General features: G+C 35.0%; 1 protein-coding gene across 1 annotated transcript; it reads left to right on the forward strand.

The window, feature by feature from the left end:
• Nucleotides 1-2,981: 2,981 nt before the first annotated feature.
• On the forward strand, nucleotides 2,982-20,077 carry TRIADDRAFT_33038 (uncharacterized protein; the record flags this gene model as incomplete). The annotated part of the gene is made up of 29 exons (XM_002117704.1): nucleotides 2,982-3,092; nucleotides 3,176-3,248; nucleotides 3,341-3,426; nucleotides 3,513-3,601; nucleotides 3,783-3,997; nucleotides 4,094-4,544; nucleotides 4,734-4,891; nucleotides 4,969-5,183; nucleotides 5,261-5,428; nucleotides 5,585-5,715; nucleotides 5,824-5,974; nucleotides 6,057-6,233; nucleotides 6,374-6,595; nucleotides 6,728-6,847; nucleotides 6,928-7,010; nucleotides 7,962-8,103; nucleotides 8,327-8,482; nucleotides 8,677-8,866; nucleotides 9,041-9,162; nucleotides 9,348-9,488; nucleotides 9,624-9,837; nucleotides 9,937-10,100; nucleotides 10,556-10,783; nucleotides 10,864-11,043; nucleotides 11,135-11,272; nucleotides 11,351-11,431; nucleotides 11,637-13,403; nucleotides 13,510-19,882; nucleotides 19,956-20,077. The coding sequence occupies 29 exons, from the start codon at nucleotides 2,982-2,984 to the stop codon at nucleotides 20,075-20,077; spliced, it is 12,468 nt and encodes a 4,155-aa protein (XP_002117740.1).
• Nucleotides 20,078-20,192: the final 115 nt, after the last annotated feature.

The raw sequence follows: 20,192 nt of genomic DNA on the forward strand, positions 1-20,192 counted from the left end.
TCTTTTTTAGACGGAAGGCAAATTTTTCGGAAAACGGGGGGGGGGGGGAAAGAGGATGAAGATTTTTTTCTTTAGGAGTCCCTGGTAGTACAGTATACTGTAGATGTTATGCTCATAATTATACCCGCATATAGTAGCTGTAAACTGTAGCGTAATAGAATCAGGCGATTAGTTTAGGATGTATCAGCTCTCTCTCGTCTCAGTCTATAAGTAGAAAGACATAAATCATATGAAGATTGTGGGCAGTGTGGTTCTGGAGAGACTATCGAGATCGTTATGTTCTCTAATAAAGCGATACTAGGTCAATCACGCAATACTAGGTTAGACACTGCAAAGTAGCCTGAAGCGTGGAGTCCACTTCTTTATTCTCGGTTGCCTTCGCCACAAGTGATATATATTACATACGTATTAGTAAATTACTAGTGAACGTGTCAATACAATTACGGTATTAGTATTATACGGTTATCTTATCAGTTAGGCAGCTATGCAATTTATCTGCCCTAATTCCAGACATTACCAGTCTATCATACATAACAGAGATCATAGTATAATAATTACAATATTTCGGTATAATCGTAAATGAGACAGGCATTTAGCATCCCAGTTGTTAATTGTAAACGTAGGTGATAGACGATGAAAGAGCAGGATACTGTATGTACGTATATAGTTAAACAAAGTTCATATTACCCTAGTTAATTAGTCTACAGTAATGCAAAACAAAGCATTTGAGAATATTGAGACGTGCTACATCCGCTCCAAAGAATAGACATATAACTACAGCCTAGATACTAGATTACACCTTCAATAACGTAAATTTAGCTCAGAATATAAATATTGTACGCGTATACTACAGTATAATGACCCGAATACATCTTATAAACGATAGCGCTGAGAAAAGCGATGTAATATTAAGAAAAGTACAGTACATCGTTTATTAAGAAGACTGATTTTGAAAGTTGCAAATTTCGATATGCAAATTCTTAAATTTTTAAAATTAGAAATCACATGCTGTATTATCATTATAGACTATAAGTCTATGAAAGCCTCTTTTTAACTTTAACGAGAAATTACTATACTATTAAATGTTATACCGTACACTGCACTACTAAATTTTATGTATTCCACAGTAAGAGATTATTCCGAGAGTATAATTGTAACTTATGTGACATGTGTAGTAACACTGACTATGTAAAGTAGATAAGGACTACAATAATTATATTATGAAGCACTGTACTGTAGTTGCAGAGTATACGTACTGTAGTCTTTTGCTATAATACATAGAGATGTTACACAGCTATCTCAGAATATCGATCTCGATCCTGTATTAAGTTTTCGCAATAAACCTTATTCTGAATCGTCAGCATATCGTGTTTGATTGTTATCCTATATAGTCTTGGATCTAATATACGCACATGACCTCGCACATTACAACTTACACTTTATTGTTAATTTATAATTATCAGTATTTATCGGTTACGACTCTACCTTATTTATCATGTGATGAATTTCGTCCTATCACATGTTACATGGGTGACACCAAGTATTATTTTAAAAAGTATTTAGTAAGAATCATTGCATCGTACCGATATCCGAGAAACACACCCTACATGGACGATAAATGCAAAACAACGATCTTACTGATACTTTCTAGATGAGCTTGTACAGGAACAAGTGACAGATACCGTAGTTATTGTTTATAATTTATCGTAATATCTATATTGACCATTTCCGCCTACTTAACAATGTACTTTCCAGCGGCTTAGCTCAACTTTACTAGTTAGTAGTTTACACGCTCGAGTATGTGCAACATTATTTTACTAACAGAAGATATTTCTCTTAAGATTCCATCTCTCGTAATTATTTGGCATATAAATTGTTCATTTTACTTGATTAGAAAATATTACGTCCATCATCATTACTATATTTCAAAGTATCGTGTTGATAGTGTACCTGACGGCATCAAGTTACACTACTAAACCTAACCGTATTGATCTTCCATATACAGTAAGATTAATCGCAATACTGTATACTGTACTATATTATTGTAGACGCAGCCTAGCGTGTTGCACAGAATAGCAATATAGCATCTCCTTTGGTGGTTACCATGGCAACGAAATATGTGTTTGTTCATTTGTGCTGCGTAAATACATATACGTAAATGTACGATGCTATAGCTATCTCTGGTACGGCATACAGTATCAATAAATTATATTGAATAACCAACTTGTAGTTGTTTTGATACGCGTACTTAAATTGTATGCCGTACTTGTACAATCTATCAAAGATAAAATAATATCAGACGACGACTACATCGCTAACAAGTTATTCAGTATTCCTATCTGATCAAAAATAGTTGCTAAATTCATGTACGGTGGTATGTATCTTCAAATCTCCTATAAAAATTCCCCTGTCTTATCAAATTTGATCATATTTCCCAACGCCAATAAATATATATATACTTAAATTATTGCACCCAGAATTCGAACATTACTGGTTAAACATTCTGCAGTAGTAACTATATAACATCATAACATAGTCTTAAGGTGATCCGTATTGCATGCAATATCTGTAATACTTTATTTAAAAATCTTTCGCATATGTTTTCGAAAACAACCTTGCAAACGTAACCATTTCCTTTATTTTGCCTTGTTTTTATCGTACATTACGATAGCTGTTGTGTTCTATCTCAACTAACCCGTAACATAACGTGCACACCTTAACTCGACTTCTCTTACCTATATCTTAAATCTTAGTACGATGTAATTGTTGCGAACACATTCTCTGTCAACGCTCTTGCATATTATTACATCTTATATATACGATATGTATACATATATATAGGATAACTGCATTTCATGCGATAGCATAACACTTTACAGGATTATTTAATGATAAATCTTTTAAATTAATCAAAAAATTTCCTTATGTTATGACTTTATAGCTAATATAATATATAAAGATTGGTAATGAACAATTTAGATATGAAAAGGGCAGAAAAATCCGAAAATCAAGACGTTCGCTCATATCCAATAATCAAACAGAGAGGATTTTATTCCGATGTGATAGAACCTATAGCTCAAGAGCGACTAGGGGTAAATAAAATACTATTCAGAATAACACCTTGCATCAGATGCCATAGTCATATTATTATAATAATTAAACCTGTTCAAGTTAGAATGTTTCCAATGGCCCAGATACAGAACAGAATATTGCGTGGAGTATTATAAACAACGATTACATACCATCAGGTTTGTTATCCATAAGGCATTTGTTTTATATTCCTTTCCTAATATAAAATCATTCAGTAACAGCATAAACTCACACTTTAATTCCGTGTTAGTGAATACGTTTCAAGGTCCCAATAACCTGACTACTGTCCTTCAAAACCAGATTTACGGACCGAGCTCTGCCGATTTATCAGTATCAGTAATGCTAAAATTTACTATAGCTATTACATACATTACCCTACCAATTTAGTTTCTTGTCTAAAAATTATCACCAATTCATCACAGGACTTCCTCCTTAAATCATGGGAACCGAAAGTTCAAATGCCATTCCTAACAGCTCCTGGACAAACCCCTCGTAAAATTGAAATTGAAAGGTAATCGCTAATACCAACTACTTGGCTACGATTGTGTAAAGTATTAATGAAATTTATTTGCTAATATTTTGGATGACACTTTACTTCAACTTTGACGTATTATAATTAAAAGCCACCGTTCATAATATTTAGGAAGTACCAAGAGTAATTAATTGCAACTTCTACTTGTTCAATTTTAAAGGCAGAAGAGATTATTTGCTGTATTAGATATCGAACAACTCCTGTCAAAAGAGGGAATAGGCACTTCAGTATTAGTACCTCCCAATGTTAAATATTCCTATGAAGATGTTAGTCTTGATGCATCTTTAAATGGCTTATCCAACTACTTGCCTCTTGAGATCTTCGATGATACAGATTATGATAATCGAACACCTGAGGACTGGCTATCACTAGGTAGTATTTATGATATTGTGATATAGTATTCGTTTCGTATTTGGTTCGGAAAATAAATACAGTTTCTATATACCGCTATTGAATGGTATTATAATATAGGTAATAAAATTGGAGATACACGAAGATACCCAGTTCCTTGTAAAAGTTTAATCCCCTATCCAGAGAAACATTACCGGTGGACTGAATGTGGAGTTCTTGATTACGATAGAGAGAGTAAACTATATAAAGTCAAAGTTATGTCTCACAGCCACGACGAGTTTGATAGTAAACTGACAGATCAGGGAATGGGCTTGGAGAGCTGTGTACACGAGTCAAAATTCTTTTGGGTAGCCCGAATACGGTTACTATTTTGTGCTGAGGATCCTGTAGCTTTTACGGCAAGAATAAAAAATGCTGTATTATCTAGAACAAAGACAGAAGGCTTGCTACGATATAATTTATACGTCGATTGCATGCCAACAGTAGGCATCGAAAGCTTAAATTGTGGTAGTTTTTCGCGTGTTATGAATTCTGTTACAGCTACTCCTTGCCCTTATCTCAAGAATATAAGGTAATGTACCTTGTGTTGAAATCCAGTATGTTAATGAAATAAATAACAGAATTTACGAATAAGAAAGAATTATTTATAAATATAATCTCTATACCGATTTTGTAGCTTTTACTTACTTACAATGCATATGGTAGATGTTCATATTTCGTTATTATATTACGATATTAAATTTATTCATTTTAATATTAGCGCTAGCTCTAAATTAGACAACTTACAATCAGAAATTCGTCTGGACTATGCACGCTCGATGAACGATCAGATATTTAGAAAGATTGTGAAATCATCCCCTAAGGCATTTCCTTTCGTAGTAATACCTATTGAACCCCATCGACCAACTCCAGAAAAAGGTAATATGCTAAATCTATCATAAGTCAACATCAAAGGCCCCCCTAGGTGTCTAAAAAGAGAAACTTTGTCTATTTAGGGTGTTGCGCAGATATCGCTGATTATAATTGGAAGGATAAATTTAACAGCTTTTCATTTAGTTCCTTACTAACTCGTGGGGAAGTCATTGCCGCAATAAGCAAAGTTCGTACGGAATGCAATAAGGTCGCATCAATGTCCGTATTTCATTTACCAGTAACAAAAAGCATGAGATTAGAGGAGTTTGAACAAACGCAAGCTCAAGCCAGCGCACAGGTTAGCAAAATCCATCAATATAACCTGTATGATTTTGCATAGCGTTATTTGTTTATATATTGTAATTTTTATTGTAGACCCAGCTATTTTTGCGGGATAGCTGGATATCTACACTTCGTGCTGGTATTTTATCAAGTTTAAGAGATACTGGAAAAGGCTGGTTCAATATGGATGAAAGAAACTGGGAAGTCTATAAAATCTCTAAGCTGAAAAAATTTATGGAGATGGTGAAATTTGCTATGCAGGTCAAGATCTTATATCAATTTCGAATAGAATTGGTATCTTTAATATTTATCATAATACTGTTATCGTATGCGAATCACTTTGGATCTCACGCGTTACGTCTAATTTGTTAACAAATTCTATTAAGTTAAATTTAAATTCATCATAAATTTTTATAGGATTCTCTTCGATACTTATTGAAAGATTCTTTGAAGGCGTTTACTCAAAATTTATTAGATGTTTGCGATAGCGTTTTAAAGTTACCGGAAAACTACGTTTGGCATGATGACCTAACTCATAGTCCCTTTAAGTATGTTTCGTTATACCATATCACGGATCAAATACAGTGACTGATATTAAAGTCTAAGAGACCATTAATAGGATTAAATAACTTTTCACTTTTCACATTTCTTGGAAGGCCCTGGAAAAATCCGCTATTTCTTCTAGATTTGGTCATCGATTCTCACGGAGTCCATTATTCGACTCCATTGGAGCAATTCGAATCGACTCTAGTGTCTTTGTTTGAAAAAGGGATTACTAGTACATATAATGTACCTCAGTTAGAAAAGGTGAATTTTACGGAGAAAGTTTTAGTGCTTAGATAAACTGAATTTGATAACCATTGACCAATTGCGCTAAATTTAATTTCAGTTGGTAATGGATAAATTATTTTGGTCCGGAACTCCAATACTAGAATCCGTTGGCGAACATGAGCCATTCGTAACTAACTTAAAAGCTTCAGTTAGTTTCGGTATTAAACAAGCTTTAATACCGCTTCGAGCATATGCAAAAAGGTATAACAGTTACGTTGAACTCATGAATCTGGACGTAAATGAATACATCAGGCAAGGAATATAATACGAGTGTATTAAAATGGTCCTCGATGAATTATACAGTAACTAAAATGATTAAAAAATATATTAAAATTTAGTAAAATTTATTTTATAAATTTTTAACAATACAGACAGTACAATAATTCTGATCATACCCCAGCTGAAGTTAAAAGAGAAGTTGAAAAACATTTGGAAGAGAAGATAAAGATCGGAGACAGTATCCCTTCGAATCTGATAATTGGGCCATTCTGGGTTAGTTGTGAACAAGTGAAGTCTAATTTAGCCAAAAAGCGGAAAGACCTCAGCAAAGCTGTTCTTGAATTACTAGCAAAGAAGCTAAAGAAACAATGTGACGAGGTTAGTTTAGAGTCTCTATATATAATACTAGCTATTTCTTAGATATAAATTAAAATTATGGGTACTGATTTAAATATTCATCTTTGGTATGATCGCTAAATCTACTCTAACTGATTATTTTATCACTATTAGATATGTAACGAATTTAAGGCTGTTTCCCGTCGACTGTACGAAAAACCAAACTGCATCGAAGATTTATCGGAACTTAGAAGTTATATAAAGACCATTCCTGAGTTATTAACCAATTATCAGGTCAGTTGTAGCTTTAATGTCAAAGCTATTTCAAATATTAATGATATTTTCTCTTATGGGTGCGCCAATCCTTATAACAGGATAAGATAAATAAGGCAATGACGGATTATGAACTTATTGAAGACTTCAATTATAACATATCCATGGATGATTTTAATGTTAGGTATGAATACTTTGAGTGTATTAATGGTTTACTATCGACGATTTTCTCTATTCATACAGAATTTGTGCAATGATTTTCAGTTGCGTCTTCATTTTATACTTCTTGTTACGCATCTATGTTATTATTTGACACGATAGTTATTCTGAGAGTAGCCGGTAAAAAATTGATCTTATCATTCATCAACCTGTGTTATACTTCCATTAATAACACAACATGCCATCATGATACGCGAATTTCACTAGCTAAATCTAGGGCTATGATGTAAGCGATGCTATCTCACATAATAAAATCTTATACAACCATATTAAGAGTTACAGATGATTACGTATTAGTAATAAATATTGTATACTCATCTAATTTACCTTATAATTATATTTAATTATGTTTACAATACTGTACATATCACTTCTCCTACTCTTACACATGCAACGACAGCCAGTATTTCAAAATTCTCAGAGTTATCATGCTATCTATTACATGATATTATCTATCCTTTTTAATACTATAAAGTCTTCTTACGATGTTCATTGTAATGAAATTATCAGTCCGTTCGGTTAAGCTCTGGAATTTTTCTTTTAATTTCGTTTACCGAGCTAAGTGCATTATCATACATGCGACAATAAGACACCATGAAGAAACTGTAATGACTGAACAAGATCTGATATGAATATATAACTTATGCCAATCATAGTGCACGTGAATATCTATAACATGTGATCTTAATACAATAGATAATATTAATGTAGATAAGCCAGATGGAATGTATCATTTCTATTTCTATAAGATATAATACAATAGAACAAGCTATAATATTTCTATATGGGCGATACTACAATATTTATATCTAAATGCTATTACACGGTTGCATACCATGTAATATACTAATGTATAGAGTGTAATAACACTAACTGTCGCATTCTGAATTAATATTTTTACTATTTTTTACTGTAGATGGACTGCTGTTGGGTGGCCATATAAAATTGAACAGCAAATGAAACAAACTGATGAATCATTAGAAAAAGATGAGGAAAGATTTCGTAAGGTTCAAGTTACCGATCAAAGCAACTTTGAAGATCGACTAGATACATTACAGGTACACATATTAAAGAGGTAGTTGCAAAACTTCGTTCTATTCTCTTATCAACATTAATTTCGTCTTCCAAGTGCATCTGCTAAGTAGCAAAATAGGCGTATTTATCCATAGCTAATGAAGGAAACTTAAAAGCAAAGATTTGATAGTCTTTGCAAAATATCTACAGTGATAGACCAGATTAATTGTGTGTAATCTACAGTCTCGATTTTCCATTCCTACTCAGATGGTTGTAGCAGGATTCTCAGCCCATACAGATGTCAAAAAAGCTCACGAAGTTGCCAACGAGGTGCGACGTGTCGTTAAACAATTGAAGGAATGCCAAACTCTTGCTGCGTTATACAATAATCGTGAACGCCTTTTCGACATGCCTGTGACATCGGTAATATGTCAATATTGTTCGTCACTGCAGTAATATTATAATATAAATATAAGAATGCTCATATACAATGTGCTGTATGTTAGTATACTTTGCTGATACAAAGATTTATAGAATAATGGTTTATTTAGTAATTGCCGAAAATTGATTCAATTTGTTGTCACTATTTCTAAGATGAAATTATTTATTTCTTACAGTATGATAAACTGGCCAAACTTTTAAAGGATTTCGAACCTTTTAAGAATTTATGGTTGACTGTTTCCGATTGGATTAAATGGCATGAGAGCTGGATGGAAGATCCTTTGACTTCAATCGATCCTGAACTGCTGGAAAATAATGTCTCTAACTCATTTAAAACACTGCATAAGTGTTATAAGGCCTTTAAAGGTTCTGAAACATGAACTTGTCTATACAATTTTTAAATAAAAATGGCATAGGTCTTCAACATCTTATATTAAATTAACAAACAAACCATAACTTCTACAAGTTACGAGTATCTTTTTATACTGTCTATTCGGAATTTATTAGAAATGTTGACTCAAATATCATATTCTACATTAGATATTCCAATGGTACAACAAATTGCAAAAGACATCAGAGAGCGAATAGATGAATTTAAGCCTTATATACCACTTATACACGGTCTCCGTAATCCGGGCATGAGAAGCAGACATTACGAGCAGGTTTGTCTTCTGCTAACTGTATCTCATCTATTCTCAAGACAGTAATATTTAATACGAGCATATCGAGTACCACTTCATATGTACTAAAGACACGTACGGCTAGTATTACTATGCATTACTGACCAAACAGGCCTAAAAAATAGGGCGATAATAACTTATGATTTCCATAACGACTTTTTGCACAGCTGTCTTTGGAACTTGGGTTTACGGTAGTACCGAAGGCAACTCTTACATTCTCTAAATGCTTGGAAATGAAACTACAAGATCATATAGCTACCATAGCAAAAATTGCTGAAGTTGCTGGAAAGGAGTATTCAATAGAACAGGTAAGACTTTAGTAACGCTTGAAATTAGTAAAATGTTAAAAGACATTTAACTGTAATTATCATACTGTTAAGGTGACAGGATTTAAGTTGTTTATTCGGTCAAAATAATAGTTTTTTTATTTTTAACAATTTTAGGCCTTGGATAAAATGGAAAATGACTGGAATCCCGTTAATTTGGAGGTTATATTGTATAAGCAAACTGGAAGCTATATAATGAAAACAACAGATGAAACTTCTCAATTGCTAGATGATCATATCGTAATGACGCAAAGTATGTCATTTTCGCCATATAAAAGACCATTTGAAGATAGGATAAACATATGGGAGGGTAAACTTCGTATGACGCAAGGTAAGTGCCGAAGGAACAAAGCAAGGAGCGTTGGTTATTAAATTATGTGTTTCTTAAATCAAAGTTTCTTGTAATAATTATTTTATTATACCGAACTAGACGTCATGGACGAATGGTTATCTTGCCAACGAGCATGGCTGTATCTAGAACCAATTTTCGGCTCTGAGGACATCAATAGACAATTGCCTGTTGAAAGTAAAAGATTTCAAACAATGGATCGAATATGGAGAAAGATCATGAAGAATGCAAAGGAAAATCCGCAAGTATGAGTACTATACTGTAACTGATCACATAAATAATTATAGGATGTTTTAGACAAAGTTTATTTAGAAAGAATTAAGTCATTTACTTGTCTGCTAGTGATTTCATAGCTAAAAATAAGAAATGTACATTTGCTTACATCATACGATATATTTTAGTTTGCTTTAGATTAAACATTTATTACCGTAATAACAATTTCGTACAAACTGGTTGGGTTATTATTATTGCGTATGGGCACTTAACCGGTTACAAATACGCAATTATCATTTACATTTAAATGCGGCATTTACATATGTAAGGTAATCCACCTTGAGCAGTTTCATATTTTAGTAGCACGCTACCTCACTTTAGTATGTCACATTACAATCAACAATAAAACACAACAGTAACTAAGTTCTGTCATTGTATAATAGATACTATATGCGTAGATATAACTTAATATTGATCCCATGCGTAGGTGATCTCCCTATGTCCAGATGGTAGAATGCTAGAAAATTTGAAAGAATGTAATCGACTTTTGGATCAAGTTCAGAAAGGGTTAAGCGATTACTTAGAAACAAAAAGAACTGCTTTTCCCAGATTTTATTTTTTGTCTGATGACGAGCTACTGGAGATTTTATCTCAAACTAAGGATCCTACAGCTGTTCAACCCCATCTAAAGAAGTGTTTCGAAAATATTGCTAAGGTATCATATTTTTACACTATTTCGATTGTTTTGTGGGTCGAAGTTGTAAAAAGAAACGAATTAATTCTCTATTTGCAAAGCTAAATTTCGAAAACGATCTGAAGATCAATGCAATGCTATCATCTGAAGGTGAAAAAGTACCTTTTTCGGAGGAGGTATATCCAATTGGTAACGTAGAAGATTGGCTTTTAGAGGTTGAACGAGTCATGAAATGCAGTATCAAAGAAGTTCTACGGCAAGCTTTGATGATGTACGCAAAGGTAGGTCAATGATTTTAATGTTTATAATAGCATTAGCTAAATAGCTTTAACTAGGAAAGAAATTTCTGAGATACTGATTGCAAATCCATAGGAGGATCGAAAAGACTGGGTTCTCCAATGGCCTGGTCAAATCGTTATCGCCGGATGTCAAACTTATTGGACTAAATTAGTTACTGATGCTATTAACAACAGTCAATTAAATAGCCTATATCAGTCGCTACTAGATCAGGTAATCAACTTAGTCCCCTGTAAGACAATTATTAGCATGTAATACATCTAATACGATTATCTGATATTAAAATTACAGTTAGATGATTTGGTAAAACTCGTTCGTGGACATTTAACGAAATTGCAACGATTGATACTGTCAGCTGTGATTGTTATCGAGGTATGCTTATTTTGCAGTACCCATCCTATACTGTACACTGTACAGTATAATTATGGGTTAGTTGCTACAAAAAAATATTTCAGCAGAGAAGGTTGAGAGTAATCAAAAACGCTAGTTCTCTGGGTGTCATAAATTTTAGTTAGCATAATTTGATGACGCATTTCTCCGTGTATGTTTACCCGCTTTAAATATATTAACCCCGTAGGTTCACGGAAGAGATGTAGTTTTCAAAATGAAGGAAGAAGGTATAGCTAATGCAAATGAGTTCGAATGGATCAGACAGCTACGCTATTACTGGGAAGATGGACTTTTTATTAGGGTAGTAAATGCTGAATTTCCGTATGGATCCGAATATCTTGGAAACACTGGTAGATTAGTAATTACGCCTTTAACGGACAGGTGTTACTTGACTTTAACCGGTGCTCTTCATCTAAAATTTGGGGGAGCGCCAGCTGGCCCGGCTGGAACTGGAAAAACAGAAACTACTAAAGATTTAGCTAAAGCTATGGCCGTACAGTGTGTAGTCTTTAACTGTTCCGATCAATTAGATTATATGGCAATGGGAAAATTTTTTAAAGGTTTAGCTAGTGCTGGAGCATGGGCTTGTTTTGATGAATTTAATCGGATTGATATTGAAGTATTATCGGTTGTGGCTCAACAAATTGCTACCATTCAAAAAGCCCAACAACAGAAAGTAGATCGGTTTATTTTCGAAGGTGTTGAAATTGCGTTAAGGTCATCATGTGCCGTATTTGTAACAATGAATCCTGGTTATGCAGGGAGAACTGAATTACCGGATAACCTGAAGGCTCTTTTTCGCCCTGTTGCGATGATGGTGCCTGATTATGCGATGATTGCAGAAATTATGTTATTTTCATACGGATTCTCGGAAGCTAAGACTCTATCAAGAAAAATTACAACCACATTTAAACTATCATCGGAACAATTAAGTTCTCAAGATCATTATGATTTTGGAATGAGAGCAGTCAAGACCGTCATTTCAGCAGCTGGCAATCTTAAACGGGAAAATCAAGTTTTAAATGAGGAGTCAATTGTATTGAGGGCTATTAGAGACGTAAATGTTCCGAAATTTTTGATGGATGACTTGAAACTCTTTAATGGAATTATATCGGATCTCTTTCCAAGATTGAGAGAGGAGCCAGCAGATTATGGAGAATTAGAACAGTCAATACGAAAAAGTTGCAAGAAATCCGGATTATTAGATATTGATGGATTTGTAACGAAATGTATTCAGTTGTACGAGACTACAGTGGTAAGGCACGGATTGATGCTAGTAGGACCAACTGGATCAGGAAAAACTAAGTGCTACGAAGTATTAAAAAGAGCGTTAAGTGTTTTAAGGGGCAAAGAAGCTAGTAACGGATTAAATTATGAACAAGTATTCACGTATGTTTTAAATCCAAAATCAATTACAATGGGACAATTATACGGCGAATTTGATCAATTAACACATGAATGGACTGATGGAATTTTATCTGCATTAATCCGACAAGGAGTTACAAACAATACAACTGATAAAAAGTGGTACGTTTTCGACGGCCCTGTTGATGCCATTTGGATTGAGAATATGAATACCGTACTTGATGATAACAAAAAGTTATGTTTAAGTAGTGGGGAAATTATTAAATTAACAGAAGAGCAAACTATGATGTTTGAAGTATCAAACCTTTCGGAAGCTTCGCCCGCCACTGTTAGTAGATGTGGAATGGTGTATCTTGAGCCGAGCATTTTAGGATTAGAAGCTTTCGTTATATGCTGGCTACGAAAATTGCCTACACCTGCAAAGCATTGTCAAGATAAACTTAAATATCTATTCGATACTTATTTGCAAGATTCTATTTTTTTTATGAGGCAAAATTTAAAGGAATTTGTAACTACAGTTGATAGCAACTTAGTAACCAGCCTATGTAATATTCTCGACTCCTTCTTCTCTCCATTTATTCCGAAAGAAGTTCGTATCTGTATAAGCAGGATGTAGTAAATGCATCCAATATATATAATCCGGATGCATATTAGGATCGGTGAGACTAATTTAAATTATTTTTATTCTAAAATAGGGATACCCAAATGATAATGATGGAATACCGGAAATGGATGACCTAATTGAAATGTGGTTTATATTTGCACTTGTTTGGAGTATTGGAGCAACATGCGATATGGATGGGAGAATAAAATTTGATAGCTATCTAAGAAATAAATTAAAACTGACTCCGATTGCACTAAGTCTTCCTGAGATGGGAACTGTGTTTGATTATAAATTAGACTATTGTATTTCAAGCCCATATGATGACGATGATGATAAGAAAATTAACAAAAAGTCGGTTTCATGGGTAAGATGGATCGATAGTGTTGAAGAATTTGCTATTCCGATAGATTCTCGTTTTGCTGATGTTATTGTTCCTACGACTGATACTATTCGAGGTTCATATCTACTGAATTTGTTATTGACTAACAAAAAGCGAGTGTTATGTATTGGACCAACTGGCACCGGTAAAACGTTAACCGTTAGCGATAAATTACTACGGAACATGCCGGAAGATTATCTATCACATTTTATTATATTTTCTGCTCGTACAAATGCTAATCATACACAGGATGTCATAGATGGAAAGCTCGACAAGAGACGCAAAGGTGTCTATGGACCACCGATAGGAAAAAGTTGCATTTTTTTTATTGATGATTTAAATATGCCTTCCTTAGAAGTTTATGGAGCTCAGCCACCTATCGAATTGATACGCCAGTGGTGTGATCATAAAGGATGGTACGATCGTAAAGCAATCGGGCAATTTCGTGAATTGGTCGATTTAAATTTTGTATGTGCTATGGGTCCTCCAGGAGGAGGTAGAAATCAGATAACTTCTCGCCTAACTAGACATTTCAATTACTTAACTTTCACTGAATTAGAAGATAAAAGTAAGTTCAGAATTTTTTCTACTATATTAACAAACTGGATGAGCCAATTCCCGGATGCGAGTACGTTGTGTCAACAACTTGTCAACGCTACAATTGACATCTATAATACAATTACTTCTCAATTATTACCAACTCCTGCTAAAAGCCATTATACCTTTAACTTAAGAGATTTATCAAAAGTATTTCAGGGTATGTTAATGGCGGATTCATCCAAACTAGCAGATAAAAGCGCACTACTAAGGTTATGGTTTCACGAAAATTGTCGTGTATTCCAAGATCGACTTATTGATATAGACGATTGCGTTTGGTTTCAAGGGGTTATAAACTCAAAATTAGAAAGTTTTCAATTGTCCTTGGCTGGTATTAAGACCACAGAACTTCTATTCTACGGCGATTTCATGCAACAAGCATCTGATGTTAGGAATTACGAAGAAATTGTCAACCAAAATACCATGATTACCACATTAAATGATTATCTTGACGATTACAATCAAATATCTACTAATAAGATAAAATTAGTTCTTTTTATGGATGCTGTGCAGCATATAGTGAGGATTAGTAGAGTTATCCGACAACCATTCGGGAACGCTCTTTTACTAGGAATGGGCGGTAGTGGACGTCAATCGCTAACGAAATTAGCAGCTCACATGTCCGAATATGATTGCTTCCAGATTGAGTTGTCTAAGAATTATGGGATGTCTGAATGGCGAGAAGACATTAAAGGTATCATGCAAAAGGCCGGCCTCGAAAACAAATCTATAGTTTTTTTATTCACTGACACTCAGATCAAGAATGAAACATTTTTAGAGGACATTAATAATATTCTTAATTCAGGTGATGTCCCAAATTTGTTTAACTCTGATGAACTTGACACAATCTATACTTCTATGAAACCTGTAGTTCTAGACGAAAGAGGACAGCCGACTAAAGCGAACCTGTATTCTGCTTTTGTAAAGAGAGTCCGCAATAATATACATTGCGTAATCTGTATGAGCCCTATAGGAGAAATTTTTCGCCAGAGGTTACGTCAATTTCCGTCGCTAGTCAATTGCTGTACAATTGATTGGTTCTCTAAATGGCCAAGCGAAGCTTTACGATCTGTGGCGCAACACTTTTTAAAAGAATTAGCAAATTTTGACGTTACAACAACTGTTTTCGATGCTTTAGTCAGTATATGTGTTAATATGCATGAATCAGTTTGTGAGAGGAGTGAACTATATCTGACTGAATTATCTCGTTACTATTATGTTACACCATCTAACTATCTGCAACTCCTTGGAACATTCGCCAGGATATTTACTCTTAAGAAAGAGGAGTTGATCAAAAAAAGGGATAGAACTAAGACAGGATTAGATAAGCTATTAGCTACTGCTGAAGAAGTTGAAAAGCTACAAGAAGAATTAGAAACAATGCGACCACTTTTAGAAAGGGCAGCCATAGAAACCTCTGAAACCATGCAGCAAATTAAGAAAGATACGTCAGTAGCGGAAGAAACTAAAGTCGTCGTTCAGAAAGAAGAGAAACAAGCAGCTATACAAGCTCAAAAAACACAAGAAATTGCTGATGAAGCGCAGAGAGAACTAAATGAAGCATTGCCTGCTTTGGAAGCTGCTCTATCAAGCTTGAAATCGTTAAATCGAAATGACGTCGTTGAAGTCCGTACCATGCACAAACCACCAGCAGGCGTGCGCATGGTTATTGAAACCGTTAGCATTATGAAGGGTATCAAACCCAGAAAAGTTGCTGGAGACAAAGTTGGTATGAAGGTCGACGATTATTGGGAACCCGGTAAGGCTTTATTATCGGATCCCGGAAAATTCCTGGATAGCTTATTCAAATACGACAAAGACAATATACCAGATTCGATAATTAACAAAATTCAACCATATATTGACAGCGAAGAATTTCAACCATCTGCTATCTCTAGGGTATCTAAAGCATGTACATCTATTTGTCAATGGGTTCGTGCAATGTATAAATATCATTTTGTGGCCAAAAATGTTGCTCCGAAAAGGGAAAGATTGCAAGAAGCACAGGCAGACTTAGTGGAAACTCAACGAATCCTAGAAGAAGCTAAGAGTAGATTACAAGGTGTTGAAGATGGAATTTCGTCTATGAAGGCCAAGTATGAGGAGTGTGTTGCTAGAAAGGAAGAATTAGAACTAAAATGTGATGAATGTACCGCTAGACTGGCAAGAGCTGAAACGTTGATCGAAGGTCTTAGTGATGAAAGGATCCGATGGCAACATACAATAGAAGAAATTGATAGATTAGTAATAAATATTGTAGGAGATGCTCTAATATCTGCTGCATACATAGCTTATATGGGTCCGTTTACTGGAGAATATAGGAATAAACTTTTAGATGAATGGAAAATACAACTTGAAGAGCTGCATGCTCCTCATTCATCTCACCCATCATTAGTTTCAACCCTCGGCGATCCAGTTAAAATTAGAAGTTGGCAAATTTCAGGCCTACCTCGTGATGCATTGTCTGTTGAAAATGCTATGATATCACAGTACTCTCAAAGGTGGCCACTATTTATTGATCCACAAGGGCAAGCTAACAAATGGGTTAAAAATATGGAGAAAGATAAAGGTTTAGATGTTTTAAAATTGACGGATCGTGATTTCCTTAGGAGTTTAGAAAATGCAGTTAGATTTGGCAAACCTTGCTTGCTAGAAAATGTTGGTGAAGACTTGGATCCTGCATTGGATCCACTTCTCCTTAAGCATACTTTCAAGCAGTCCGGCGGAACCGTAGTCAAGTTAGGAGATGCTATCATACCCTATCACGATGAATTTAAGTTATACATAGCGACTAAACTGCCAAATCCACATTATGCACCTGAAGTTTCATCCAAAGTAACCCTGATCAACTTCACATTATCTCCAAGCGGTTTGGAAGATCAACTCTTAGCTCTAGTTGTTGCGGAAGAAAGACCAGATCTGGAAGAGGCAAAAAATCAACTGATATTGAGTAATGCCAGAATGAGACAAGAGCTAAGAGAAATAGAAGATAAAATTTTAGCTAGACTATCTGCGTCGGAAGGTAATCCAGTTGACGATATCGATCTTATTAAGACATTAGAGGCGAGTAAAGCGAAGTCTGAGGAGATAAAATCCCGTGTAGCAATAGCTGAAAGAACTGAAAAGGACATTGATGAAACACGAAATGAGTATATTCCAGTGGCTATAAGAACAAGAATCTTATTCTTTTGTGTTACAGATTTAGCAAAGCTAGACCCCATGTATCAGTACTCGCTTGAATGGTTTATCGGTATATTTTTAAGTGGAATCTCCAATGCAGATAGAGCTGACAAAGTTCGAATTAGGATTGAAAATATCAACGATTATTTTACCTATAGTTTATTTACTAACATTTGTCGTAGTTTATTCGAAAGGCACAAGCTATTATTTGCATTTTTGCTAAGTTCCCGAATCTTACAAGACGAAAATGCTATTGATATGGCTGAGTGGAGATTCTTACTTACAGGAGGGGCAGCTGTAACTCAAAATTTACCTAACCCAGCTTCACAATGGCTATCCGAACGTGGATGGACGGAAATTTTACATCTATCAGAATTGTCTACTTTTCGAGATTTTGCTAGAGACTTCACTATACATGTTGAAGAATTTAAAAGAATATTTGATAGTTCAGAACCCCATAAGCAAAGACTACCTGGTCGGTGGAACGAGGAAATTAATCCGTTCCAGAAAATGCTGGTTTTACGATGCATCAGAGCTGATAAACTTAGCAATGCCATGCAGGAATTTGTTTCTCTGCATTTAGGCCAAAAGTTTATCGAACCTCAAACTACAGACTTGTCTATGGCATACAAAGATTCTTCTAACGTGGTTCCACTTATTTTTGTATTATCCCCGGGTACTGACCCAGCAGCGGATTTATACAAGTTTGCAGAAGAGATGAGATTCAGTAAAAAGCTTAGTGCGATTTCTCTAGGGCAAGGACAAGGACCGAGAGCTGAAGCCATGATGCGTTCGGCAACTGATCGAGGGAAATGGGTATTTTTTCAAAATTGCCATCTAGCTCCAAGCTGGATGCCGGTAATGGAAAGATTGATAGAGAGTATCGATCATGATAAAGTTCATCGTGATTTTCGTATGTGGTTGACTAGTATGCCGAGTCCTGAATTCCCAGTCTCCGTATTGCAAAATGGCTCAAAGATGACCGTTGAACCGCCTCGTGGCATGAAGGCAAATCTTCTGAAATCTTTTAGCGGTTTTAACGACGAGTTCATGAATTCATGCAGCAAAGGCTCTTTATTTAAAAGTTTGCTATTTTCCTTGTGTTTATTTCACGGAGTTATTTTGGAACGTCGTAAATTTGGACCATTAGGATTAAACATTCCTTATGAATTTACTGATGGAGATTTAAGAATTTGCATCAGTCAATTAAAAATGTTCTTGGAAGAATATTCTCAAGTGCCCTTTAAAGTCTTAAAGTATACGGCCGGCCATATAAATTACGGAGGTCGAGTTACGGATGAATGGGATAGAAGATGCGTGATGAACATTTTAGATGATTATTACAACAGCAGTGTGCTATCAGAAGATCATAGTTACTGCGATAACGGAACCTATAGGCAAATAAATCCGTCAGTTGATTACCAAGGCTATATGCATCACATCCGTTCGCTGCCAATTAATGACTCACCAGATATCTTCGGCTTACATGAAAATGCCAGCATAACTTTTGCGCAGAGTGAGACGTTCACCCTACTTAATAATATACTAAAATTGCAACCTCGATCTTCAAAAGGAATCGATAGATCTAGAGAAGAAATTATGGAAGAAGCCGCTAGAGCGATTCTAGACTCTATACCTGGTGCAATATCGATTGAATTTGTGGTTTCTAAATATCCAGTGAAATATGAAGAATCTATGAATACGGTACTAATCCAAGAAGTGATCCGTTATAATAGATTATTACAGATTATAGTTAACACATTAGCGGATCTTTTGAAAGCGCTAAAAGGTCTAGTAGTTATGTCTTCTTCCCTTGAAACAATGGCAAGCAATATATATGATAATGCAGTACCGGAGACATGGAATTCTAGAGCATATCCATCTCTGAAACCTTTAGCTTCTTGGGTTAGCGATTTGATAGCAAGGGTGCAATATATCCGAAATTGGGTTGATACGGGAATTCCGGCAGTATTTTGGATTTCTGGATTTTTTTTCCCGCAGGCTTTTCTAACTGGGACTCTGCAAAATTTCGCAAGGCGAAAAGTTGTATCAATTGACACAATTTCCTTCGATTATAGTATGATGGACGATAGCAATTTCGAAGGAAAGCCAGAAATTGGATGCTATATACGTGGGTTATTTCTGGAAGGTGCTAGATGGGATAATGTTTCTAAATGTCTCACAGAATCTAGGCCGAAGGAACTTTACAGTGATATGCCCATAGTATGGCTAAAGCCTATCGTTAATCGAATTATGCCAATGGATGGTATTTATGTTTGCCCTGTCTATAAGACGCTTACTCGAGCAGGTAAAAGTTTTAGCATGCTTGACGTAAATTATCTATCTATCATTTACAATTGTATCTGGTGACATTTCACTAGGGACACTATCTACCACTGGACATTCCACGAATTTCGTCTTATCAATTGAAGTACCGAGCCTGAAGCCGCAGGAGCATTGGATTAAGAGAGGCGTTGCCTTAATTTGTGCGTTAGACTATTAAAGCCTTGACAAAATATCATAAACGCGAATTGTATGAATAAAATTTGGTAATTAATTGTATGTTATTATTATTATTATATATTATAAAAATTGTACGACTCATCGTCATTTCATTT

This window comes from Trichoplax adhaerens, genomic scaffold (assembly GCF_000150275.1).
Source record: "Trichoplax adhaerens TRIADscaffold_28 genomic scaffold, whole genome shotgun sequence".
Lineage (NCBI taxonomy): Eukaryota > Metazoa > Placozoa > Uniplacotomia > Trichoplacea > Trichoplacidae > Trichoplax > Trichoplax adhaerens.